At 33.7% G+C, this 12142-nt stretch overlaps 2 protein-coding genes across 6 annotated transcripts; one reads left to right on the top strand and one right to left on the bottom strand.

Annotated features, from left to right (window-relative positions):
- Positions 1 to 1086: 1086 nt before the first annotated feature.
- Positions 1087 to 7693, bottom strand: LOC110807873 (C2 calcium/lipid-binding and GRAM domain containing protein). 5 transcript variants are annotated; one of them, XM_022033169.2, is made up of 10 exons: positions 6999 to 7693; positions 4456 to 5652; positions 4156 to 4338; positions 3798 to 4081; positions 3468 to 3584; positions 3249 to 3290; positions 2857 to 3119; positions 2597 to 2757; positions 1615 to 1885; positions 1087 to 1513 (listed from the first exon to the last, which is right to left on the bottom strand). In XM_022033169.2, the coding sequence occupies exons 1-8, from the start codon at positions 7348 to 7350 to the stop codon at positions 2682 to 2684; spliced, it is 2514 nt and encodes an 837-aa protein (XP_021888861.2). In that variant the 5' UTR covers positions 7351 to 7693; the 3' UTR covers positions 1087 to 1513; positions 1615 to 1885; positions 2597 to 2681. The 5 variants fall into 5 exon arrangements, with proteins under 5 accessions (XP_021888861.2, XP_021888859.2, XP_021888860.2 ...); XM_022033167.2 differs by having other exon boundaries at positions 2597 to 2768; positions 6999 to 7689; XM_022033168.2 differs by having other exon boundaries at positions 1763 to 1885; positions 2597 to 2768; positions 6999 to 7689.
- On the top strand, positions 6412 to 10611 carry LOC110807875 (transcription termination factor). Its single transcript, XM_022033173.2, has 3 exons — positions 6412 to 6432; positions 8140 to 8405; positions 10282 to 10611. The coding sequence occupies exons 2-3, from the start codon at positions 8262 to 8264 to the stop codon at positions 10435 to 10437; spliced, it is 300 nt and encodes a 99-aa protein (XP_021888865.1). The 5' UTR covers positions 6412 to 6432; positions 8140 to 8261; the 3' UTR covers positions 10438 to 10611.
- Positions 10612 to 12142: the final 1531 nt, after the last annotated feature.

Raw genomic sequence — 12142 nt, 5'->3', positions numbered from 1 at the left:
ATTGTAGAACCGTATGCAATGCACAATAAATGTCTGTACGGTTGTTCAATTCTCTTTTTTTTTCTCATTACTTGTTATCTCGTCTCCTCCCTTCATCGGACGAGATAGAAGAACCATTCTATCATCAGGGTAATGATCCATTAAACCGCTAATTCTTTTTATGAGGCACAAGTGGAAGAATTTATCCTGGAAGTGGAAGAATTACTGAAACTTCGCGAAACCCTCTCAAGAGTTTATGTACAAACAACGGACAAACGCTTATGGATTGTATCTAAAGACGTGGAAAATAGCTCCAAATAGCAAATTTAAGATAAATTTTAAAAACTACCGAATCGATGATATTTGATGGGCTGATAATTTTCTTTCCGTTATACCTTCATAAAAAATATTTAATTTCTATTATACATTTCTAAACAAAAACTCTATTTTTATATAAATAATAATATAAACAATAATGATTTATTTTATCAAATATAAAATTTTAACATACAAATTTAATTAAATTTTTATATAATTTATTTATTTTTCATTACATACTTCTTATATAACATTTACTATTTATATAGTAAAATATGAATAAATTAATAATTTGACTGAAAATACAAACATACAATCTTATCATCCAAATAAAAACAATTATCATTAACATACATTAATATATAATTATACAAATATAAAAAATTTTGTTATTTTAATCATATGTCATTATCATTCAATCACTATTATTAATATACATTAATTACCTACAACTAAAATTTATTTAAATAGGGCGTTAATGGTGTTTTTAATTTTGAATAATGTATAGATATATAATTACACTCATATATGCATATGTTGTTGTTGATAAGTTTCAAATTCTATTGTTGTAAATATGATGTATAATTCTTTTTGAGAAATAGAATTATTAATTGATCTACTTTCTAAAATTTAATTATATTGATAACTTTATCTACTATAATTTTATAAATTATTATATTTTTTATAAATTTTAAAATTATATGATGAGAATATTACTGTATTTTTATCCATTGTAGAAACTATTATGAAGATTTTAAATTACTTTGAGTAAGTGACAAAAAAATTCAATTACGAATAACAACAAATTATGATCTTATGATATTATTATGTAATATTCATTATCTTGTAAATGAGGGTTAGTATTCATATATTATAATTCCGACAATTTTTTTTATTTACAACTTTCATCTAATTGAACAATTTTTTTATTTACAAGTACTTTTTTTTTCTTTTTTCTTGAAAAAAAGTGATCATAAGATAGCAGAAACTGTAGTAGTTGTCCAGTGCAACCATCCTCTTGTTGTGTTGTGAAGAGAATTTCTCTCTGAATCATCTCAAATATTTCCCTCAAACGGTTCGTGAATTTCTCTGTTATATTTCGAGTGATTCTCTGCTGGAACTCAGAGCTTTTCAGCCAGACAATCCCTAGATAAACATCGCATTTACAGGCATTATGAGCAAGGGCAGACCTCTCAATCTGGTATCTCAAATGGACCTGCATATAGAAATCTTAGCAAAATGAAAATACATTTGAAGAAATATTATCATAAATATGATTATTACTGAAACAAAAGTGCTGATTTTTCAGACACATACACGAAAACGGTCACCAAATGGAACATTATGTAGGATCATGGCTTCATTTATAAGCCATCCTTGATCATTTGCAATACGAGATTTTTGTTGTGTGCATGTGACATCTCCAAAAATAGAAACTTAGGGGTTGAACTTGTTAGACACATGCCTTTCAGAAACACCAATCTTTTGAGGTTCCCATCTAGTAGTTTCATAATTTAGACAACTAGATTTCTCCATTATTTTATGCTCCCAACTCTCCTCCAGCAAAAATCTCCATTGCTGACTCCATCTGCAAAACCGCAACTGATTATTTCTCAGCAGCTATACGTGTCCATCTGTATATTTACAATACATGGATACCAGAACCAGAGAAACTCCTGAATCTGTGAATTCCATTGTTATAACATCGACATAATTTTATGAGATTAATGTGTATTGAGCCTAAGATTTAACCATAGACAAACCACATTGTACTCTCTAGCACTTTTCATAGTGAATCTAGATTTCATCTTTCTAACTGAGCAAGTTACCCTGATCGAACCATGTAAATTCCTTACCTTTTACATGTTCTACATTGTTTTCCTGTATAATTTTGTCCATATAGCATGCATGCTAGATAAAACCCACAAGGAGATCAAAAGAGAATGGCAGAAGCCAATATCAGACATTTTGAGCTCTAATAGGTATATAATTATACATTTTTTAACTCCATACTTTTTACCAGGTTTCATCACAGACAAAGCTCCTCTAGCAAGCAATTAGATGTCTCAACTCTAATAGGCATATAATCATCTTTCCTCGAGTTTGATTGTATATGAAGCTTCTCTTGTGGATGTTATCCATTCCCAGTTTCATACATCAGAGGAATCCTTATTCCATTGCTTATTGTGGCTATTTGGTTCGAGTAAATTGAATCTTAGAAACATACTTCTGCATAGTAAGTAGTTCCATGATCCCTGAATGCCTGAAAAACGAAATGGAGAATAGCATAAGTACTTACCTTAATAGGAAGTTCAGCAGCATAAACCTTGGACTTGGATTCCTCAACATCTAGAATAATTCCTGCTTCTTCAAGCTTTATAGAGTCATCTTCTTGACCCAGCTTCTCTTCTGCAGTTTCTTCTCTCTGCTCCATACTCGAGGTTCTGGTTCTCCATAAGCCTGTAATTGTCCTTATATGCACAACAAGGTGAATTAACTTTTATGATTATTCATGCTGGCTATGAAAGGGAGAGTTTTAACTATTTCATAACAGTATACCTGTAGGCTTCACTAAATGATACAAATGAGTGGAAGTGAAATCTAAACCTTCCTTCTTCATCTTGAGCTTTTGCACCATGCCTTGCATCAACTCCCCGACCTTCTCTTAGAATTATGACTAGGGAGGGGCTACCCATAGAAGACAGTGAGGGAGGAAGCACTTGTATGTCTTCTATATCCTCCCATAGAAAGAAAACTTTTGTTTTATGCCCAAAAAAATTGGCATAGAACCCCAGAATTCTTGCAGATAAAAATATTCTTCCCTGCATCAGAAGTAATCTCAATTGAGCGGTAAGTCTCTCAGAGGGAAGCAAGTATCTAAATGTTATAACTATTACAATCACTAAAAACACAAATACATATGAACCAGGAAATTCTTTTGTGTTGCTTACTTTCTGAACATTTGAATGTAGTCCCATATTAGACATCAATATCTGATACAATATTATGCAAGGTTAAGTTGTTTATATGATATAGTAGCATATCCATAATAACTTTAAAAAGGTCCAACGCTTACCTAATTTAGAGATTTCTGGAAAGGAAATACAGGTTTAGTCATAAAAGGTCAGTTTTAAGAGTTACTATACAAACATGGAAAGGACAAGTACCACCTGCAAAGGCATTTTTCTCTTCAGCTGGCATGTAAAATCACTGATAAGAAATTCTTCAGGTGGCAAACCAAACAGTTTCTGGAATGCAGAATTCCTCTGCGGTGACCGTATATTTAACTGTCAAATATGAAGCACAGAATAAGCTATTGATAAATCCAATTTTAAGGAAAGGAAAAGGAAAAAACCTGTCAGTTCAGATGAACAAAATAAGTGCACAAGGGTTCACAGGAATAACAAGATAAATTGTCAATCAAAATAAAAAGGGCTGGGTTGATAAGCAAGATTGCACAAATGATACCTCCAAACAAATATCAGGAGATAAATTTTTACCTTCTTCCCTATTTCTCTGCCCATCCTTGTTAAATATTCCTTAATCATTTCAACACCTTTCTTGTTGTCCAAAAAAATTCTCAAGTGCAGCTTTGATGCAAAAGACTGAGAGAGTCTTCCCTCAAGCGAGACCCACAAGTCTGCCAGTTCATCAGATTTATATTTCAAGAAGTTGATCTCAGCATGCCCAAGTGAGGCAGCCTGATCAAATGGACCATCAAAGTAAAAAACTTCCATGTTCAGCACTGATGGCAGTTCTTCCATAGAATCAAACTCCAATATTTCTGCATAACATCTTCAAAAATCTGTGAACAGCTATTATTGTGACAAAAAAATCCCAGGCAAATGAATGTCTCACCATTCCATTGAGGGTCTTGAGCCTGAAGCTTGACGGAGCTCGTTTTTGTCTTGCCATTGCAAGTGAAGACCACATATGGGTCTGAAAATCCTGTTGATTCCAGAGATGGTATATTTCTCCCTTCAATTAAAGCTACAGTGAGAACCCATCCAGCATCTTGAGCTTTGAGTCCATGATCACTTCCTGTTGAAATAGATGAACAGTATTATGTTAATCTTGGGGCAGAGAGAATTAAATACCACCAATTCTATAGGTGTTCTAAATGTGGATAACATTAATAATGTAATGCAAATTGTTTACCTCTTCGCAACCTAGCTTGTACAAAGTGTGAGATCATCCTATAAACATGCTCCAAATGAATGAATAGTATACTGCAAGTGAAAAGCTCCCCTAAACTGTCTGGCAAATCAAGTCCATAAAATTCCAAGCCATTAACTTTGCCCGGCTCACAAAACAAAATATGCACTAGGACATAGAAAACCATAAAAGCTGCAGAAACTACAGTAAAATTCCAAAAGTATTCAAGTGCCAAATCCCAATCTGACTGGTGTTCTGTCAGCAGGTTTGCCAAAACATGATCCTTGTCTCTTGAATCCTTGGAATCTAGAACCTTAAAATGCTTAGACAGCAAGTCAGAAAACTGGTCAAAGCTTTCCTTCAGCCCCTGCCTAACGCCTCCTTGAATCATACCTCTTATCATTGTGTTCTGGTGGAAACAAATACCCCATGACACAATGAGGTGAGATGATTCTTCCCCAGAAGATAGCTCTGGTCCAGGCATAATATTGTAAAGCAACTCAACCTTAAAGGTGTTTCCATATGGAACTTCAGGTGTACTTACACTGGCATATAAAGAAAACTGCTGCCCATCTGCTGTGATATATGTTTGCTGCTCAGTAGCTTTAACAGCCTTAACTAATTTTGTTGCAGATTTTTTGTAAGTAACAACTCGTGTCAAACAGGAGGTATCTCCTGATTTCCATTCCCAAGGCCCCTCTTGCACATCTGTTGTCCCTTGCAGTTGTTCCAGATCTTTCCTGAACTGTGAACCAGGAGCAAAAAGAAATCTATTAAGATCACGTGTGGAGACTACATATATCTGATCGAGGAGAATTCCCCCTTGAAGATTTTCTGGCATTCCTTGTTCATTGTCTCTTGAATATAATATTTCCATAGCTTCCTCAAAACTACAACTAGTGGAAAATTCATCTGCACAATCTTCATAATCAGATAGTATGCCCAATTCAGAAGGATCGATATTTCTTAAGGGTGCCTCATTCTTATGGAATAACCTCTCCAGACGATTTGCAACAGCCTTTATTATTTGCTTCCCTTCAGGTATCTTCCGCTGTGCAGTTTTCGAACAAACCATATCATCCGATGCACATGATGCTTCCAATTCTTCAGGACCCTCAATGTTAATGTTTGAATAATGGAGGTGGTTGTTCAGAGTGACATGTCCTTTTCCATGTAAAGATATACTAAGGAGAATTTTCCCTGCATGTGCAAAGGGAAGATTTATAACGTTTAAAGACCTCTTCAATCAAGTTAAAAACTTTTGTGTACTCGCTCCACCAAATCATACTATTTTAGCAACTTTCACCAACCAAGGTTAAGAATTCCAGACATGGTAAGCATCTGAACTCACAAATCTAGAAACTGTTTGGACATCTAAAATGTAATGAATCTTGGGCTGCTTTTAGTAGATGAAAACATTTAACAGTTTTCAACATTTAGGTGCATATATGTATTATACATGTGTATATATGTATGTATGAACACTGGCTCTTGCAACATAAATAGTTCTGTTTTCTAGTGAGAAGAAGAAACTGCTGTAACATTCTGTTTGCATGTTTTTTACTGGAAATGCTTTTGTTTACATTTAAGCCATATAAAAGCATATATAACTTACTGTCTATTTGATTTTATAAATATATAAGCATTCAGAAATCATTTAGTTCAAATAATAATAGTCCATCATATCCTTTGGATTTTCTAGATGCATGAATCAGCATATAAGTGCATTTAACATATTGAAAGGTCAAATATAATCATGGAAAGGTAACATACATGTACCATTTATTTTTTATACATGCATCATGGAAAGATTACATATATTTTATTATTGGTTATTTTGGCAGCAAATGATCACAAGTTCTGCAATCTCATCAAATCGCTTATGTTCTGAAGCAGGCACCAAAACAATGGCATTACAATTCAGAAATATCTTGCTAATTGATGGTAATGACGCGCATGGTGTTGATGCTTGTGTTTACAGTAAGTTTAAGGGAAATTTTGAAGTCATTATCTGTTTATATGTCATGATATATTATTGTTTGGGACTGATAAAGGACTATAAACAGTACTAAGAAACATTTTTCTGCAACTTCAATATGAAAGATTTAGGTGAAACACAATGTGAGGCTCTGATTATCTTCAAGAAGCAAAATCACGCCTCTTAGCCGGCTTTGATATTATTCTCATTCTGGTTTTCTAACAATTCGTGTATGTCTTTTATTGATATGCAAATATATATATAAGTAATCTAAGAATGTAGCTAATTGATGGTAAGAGGGGCATGTTGAAAATTCTCCTAGATTCTCTAATCCTGATGTATAAGCATACACATATTTATACATGCAAAATATGTATGCAAACATATCAGCACAGATGCAAAAATCACTTACATGCATATCTACAGATGTATTTTATATGCATATAACTTGACTTCCATTTGATACCAAATCATTCAAGACTCTCATTAAGTCATATCATCAAGCATGATGAAGACAATAACCAGGAACTAAATGCATAAATAGATAGACAGAGAGAAAAAGGCTGACCGCAGTCCTGCCCAAAACACTTCCCGTTCTTGGGCCGTCTTTCTATAGAGAACCATGTTGGTGGCAATATCTGATTATCTTCCGCAGCAACCGAGCAAACCGGAATCCGAACCCGACCCATTAACTCCCCCGATAGATTGAAGAACCCAGAATCATCCTCGTGGTGGAAAACAGACACAACAACCTCCTCATCAACATCATGGACCCGGAAAAGAAACTCTTGGTTCCAAACAGGGTTAGTAGTATTCTTTAAAATCTTAGTCTTGGATTTGAACATGCCAACTTGAAGCTTCACGTAGGAGTTCTTAAGAGGCAAGTCCTTAGCTTGGAACAGAAAAACGTACAGCCTCATGGAAAAGAAACTTAAATTCAGATAGTATTGCTATCTTGAACGAAAGGGAATAGAAGCCGGGCTCAGATGCAAGTGGATTGGAATGGGTTTTAGAGGCAAGGAACAGGAGGAATCATGACGAGAGGTGCTTGTTCGGGAAAAGAGAATAAATGAAGGAAAATCCATAAGAGAAACGTGGAGAGCAGAGGGAATAAGAAACTATGGAGGGAAAGGTAGGTCGTAAGGAAAACAAGGATGGTCACCGTCACCTTCTCTGGTAAAACTCATTTGCGTTACCTCAGCTTTTGTGTATTGGAACTTGGACACTTTTGGCTGTACTTTTGGCATTATTTCTTTTTGCTTGTCTTCTTCTGTGAAATTCCGAGGAGGACTTAAAAATTAAGAACATATTCTTTTACTTTATAATGAAATATGATCGATTTTAAGTACATAAAATGTGAACTCATTTTAAATTCATTTGTTTTTTATCCAATCAGATTTTAAGTAAAATCTAAATTAAACTCATACTTATATTATAAATACTAACCTAAAACCCCTATGTACATTAAATTATTATATATAGTCAAGCGGGATAGAACAAAATCTTCTTCTTCTTCTTCTAATCCAAACCCAACACCCATTTAATAAAAAAAATATATATATATATAGATATTTCATGGTGGATAATTTTGGGTGACGTGGAATTTAAATTTTATTCATTTTCTTTTTTCTTTTATATATTAACATTAATCACCCATTTTATTAATTTAAGCCAAACAGTTTCCCTTCTATCCTCTCCTCGCTAATCAGGTCTTGTCAATTCGCCCAAGACTGACATCAGCATCCCAACACAGTGCCGCAGTCGATTTGCGAGTACACTTCCGAGATCCAGGCAGGTCTCTCTCCTCCACCACACAGAGAGAGGGTCGACCATGTTACAGTTTCCGGCTTCCATGACCCAATATCCATGGTCTACGACGATGATTCCGACGTCGTTTTTGCTCCCATCTCAGTGGCCCCAACCTCACAGCGAAGAGCTTCTCCTTGCCATGGAAGAGTCCGAGTTCGAAGAAAAGGTAGTTAACATCTGATCTCCATTTCCAGTCTTTACGTTTTACTATGTAAATTGATTCATTAAATCGTCGTTTATGCATAAACTACGAATCTATTTTTACACGATAGTCTCTTCTCTTCTCTTCTCTGGGTTTTTTTATCAAACGCTTAGAGGATGGAAAGTAGAAGTACCCAGCAACGCTTCAAGGAAATTCCTTAATCAGTTCAATTTGTGGCTTTATTATCTAAATCTTATTTAGACAAAAAATTGAGGGGACGATTTCCGTATCAAATTCCTCAAGAACCGAAATTTATTATTGCAAATCTTTTACGGGAAGCTCACCTGAAAACTATTATTTTGGCCACTGTAATACGACAATTCTTGTGAATAAAAACTTTTTATTATGAAGTCAGAGGGGTTGAGTTTCATTTAGAATACAATGCCTTTATATGTTGAACAGGCATAAATGTTAGAGATAACATTCCGGGTATCTTGGCTTCCTTAAGTTTGTAGGATAGAATTCCTTTTTTCCCATGAGTTTTGTTTGCTCTGTTGTGACTGTTATCTGGTATGGTAATTGTATTCATTTGGCCATTTGTGTTGATCACTTAATTGGGAAATTATAGATTCTTCAGTAAGTTATGTTGCATCAGTTTAGAAGACCCAATTTTTCATGGGATTTACTGTGTATTCAGAGGTTTAATGTATTTTATGCCCCCGTGAATTGTTTTCTGCTACGCTCAAGCATACATTAGGCAGTCATGATCTGTTAAACTACAGAATGTTCACTTTTGCAGCACGTTTTGCTCATAGGACTAAAAGATTTTTGCAAATGAAAAGTGAATGCATGCCTCAGACCTCTAAGGTGTGACAGAAAGAAGTTTCAAACAAAATAACACTACAAACCAAGGTAGTGGAAGACTAGAAAGAAACATATGGGCTGCTGTTTTAGACACAAGTAATAAGTAAATAGATCCACTCTTAGTAAAGTTACTTAAGTTCATCAAGTAAAAAAATATTATATACTGGTCCAAAAGAAATTTTCTACCCATGGCTACTTACGTAAAAGGTAATAATACTTCTAGTCAAACCTTTTAGATGAGACCAGCGCACAGTGAGGATACTTTATATATCTCTAATTTTCTGAAGCAGAATTTTCGATAACCTCCAAAATTTGATTCTTGTATATTTGATGCCGTTATTCATCAAGGACAACAAACTGCCTGTTAGGGACTCTATGCTAGTTAAGTTTTATTACGAGGAAGAGTCAAATTTGAGATAGCTACTAATCAGTTCTCTGAATGTGGGGATCCAGAGCTTATGACAATTGGTTGATGAAGAGAAGCTTATACTGGGTTTTAATGAAACTTGTTTAGGCTAAGCAAAACTAACCTCTTTGGTCTTTTTTTTTTCTTTTTCTTTTGTGGTTGTCAATTAAGTAACATGGTCTCCGAGAAGATTGATTCCATAACTTTCTATGCCTGCCACCTCATTCTATCAGTTGAGCTGTGCTATGCTTCTGTTCTGCCATTTATTTAAATTAATAGCTGCAGAAAATCGAATCATGGCTTCGAAGGTAGAGCTTTCTAACTATATCATATTGTCTCTATTATGTTGCCTTGAAAATACACTATATTACTTCTGCTGTGCTATTTATTTAAGTTACTTGCAGTAGATAATCAAGTACAACTTTCTGAGCACATGATTTGAAATAAGTCATGCTGTAAAACAAGTTGGCAGAATGACACTGCTTCTCCTCTTGTGAGGGAGAATTTCAAGGCCCTCCCTCACTGTGGGAGTCAGTTAAGCTGGCTAGGACTCGGAGGCTGATTACATTATGTTTGTATTCTGGAAGAAAAGAACTAACAAAATGATAGCCATAATGTGGTTTTTTGCAGTGTAATGAAATAGGAAAGACCAATAGTAACCTGATTGTGATTGGGAAAACCTCTGCGTATAACGATAAAGAGGATTACGACGAAGAAGCAGATGATGAGGATGCTGACAATGCAGAGGAGTCGGATGGTGAAGAATTCGAGCAAGAAACAGGGTAAGGGTGCCATGTATTTAATAGATGTTAACTATGGACTTAAAGCTGATCAAATGTGCTCAATCATTATGTTGCCTTGCTTTTTGATATTTTGTCTTTGCATACAAGATTCTGGATGAAAACTCAGATAATAATGAAATGTTATGTAAATCAAAAGGCAGCGAAAGAACCTTTTTCATATTGTCTTTTTCAGTGAATCAAATAAGATGTCCAAAAAGAACTGGAGATAACAGGCTAGGAGATTGAAGATTTTAAAGAGATGAAGGTGCAAATTTTGTTGAGAGTTTCTCTTATTGATGGCCATAATAAAAAGCAGGAGAATCATGGTCTAAATTATTTCTTTTTTTAAAAAGAAAAAAAGAAAAATATTGTTTGAAAATTATAGCATCTTCTCCTAAAGAATATTTTAAGTTCAAACGTGGATGGGGTCTTTCTTGGCTACCAAGTGGCTTAAAGGAGGTTACTATGATATTATCTCTTACTTGGGCATTGAGAATGAATTTTTTTAAAAAATTCATGGATGGGTTATGGTCACATTTTAACTTTTGGTTATAATGAAAGATTAAATTAATGCTATTCTTTTGAGTACAAAAATAAATCACAGTTTAAATGGTAAAAAAAAAAAAAATAGAATATTTGTAGAAATGTAAATAATCAGATATTTAATATTTTATTTTATTAAATTTAATATTTTAACATTTTTAATGATTATAATATCTAACTCATATATTATTCATTTTATTGTAAGATTGTAATAAAATTTAGAGTTAGTTATTCTATTTATTCATGCCTTATAATAAAAAGTACCACAAATAGGAATCAATTTTAACATATTTTTTATTTTTATTTTTTTTAAAAAAGAAGTTTACTTAGTGAAATTTGTTGAGGAATAAAATTTTTATAACCTTTTTTCCACTTTTCCATTTCACTCACAATGTCAATTCCTCGTACATCGTACAATTAATTACCCGTAGCATGCATGATTTTTTTTAAAAAAAATAGAAATTTCAAAGTAAAAAATTGCATATCCTCGTCTCAATCAATTTTTTTTTTTTTTTTTTTATCAATTTACAATCACATTATCAAACCTTAAAATTTTTTGTAATTTTTTATTTGGTATTGATTAATGATTTTACCTGTTTTGTTACATCATTATCTCCTATACTTGTTATTAAAGTTGGTGCTAAAATTTATCGAGTAAATGACAGAGATTGCAATGATTAGCACTAGGGTAAAATGTTCAATCATATTCATGCACACAGCCATGGTAGTAGCCAGAACCTTTTACGTGTTGTTTAAGAAATTTGAGGGGATATTCTCCCGGCGATAATGAAGTCCTCGAAAGGAAGTGATTGATTGAAGCTGGTGAAAAATCAAAGACTGTTAATCTTGATTTTGGAGAGGGATCGACATGTGGTAGTAAAGAGATTTCCTTCAGCGATTTGGGCGGAGAGAATGATGGCTCTAATCTTTGAACTAGACACAAAATGACATATTTCTATGATATTAATTAATTTTTCGTCGAATTTAACAAAAACTAGTGTATCCAAATCTCCATTAGGAAGCTAACAACATAAAGTCACAGAGAACCCATACAAATTTCCAAGCATCACCATCAACTCTACAATAATAACAACAATTTGTTTATTAATTGAATTCTAGCGACTCTAAAATAGAAGTTGATATAAAGAGTACAAATTATTTATCGG

Source organism: Carica papaya, chromosome 9, assembly GCF_054855325.1.
Source record: "Carica papaya isolate Zhongbai chromosome 9, ASM5485532v1, whole genome shotgun sequence".
NCBI classification, from domain to species: Eukaryota; Viridiplantae; Streptophyta; class Magnoliopsida; order Brassicales; family Caricaceae; genus Carica; species Carica papaya.
The sequence above is the reverse complement of the archived record's forward strand: the minus strand, read 5'-3'. Positions and strand labels throughout refer to the sequence as shown.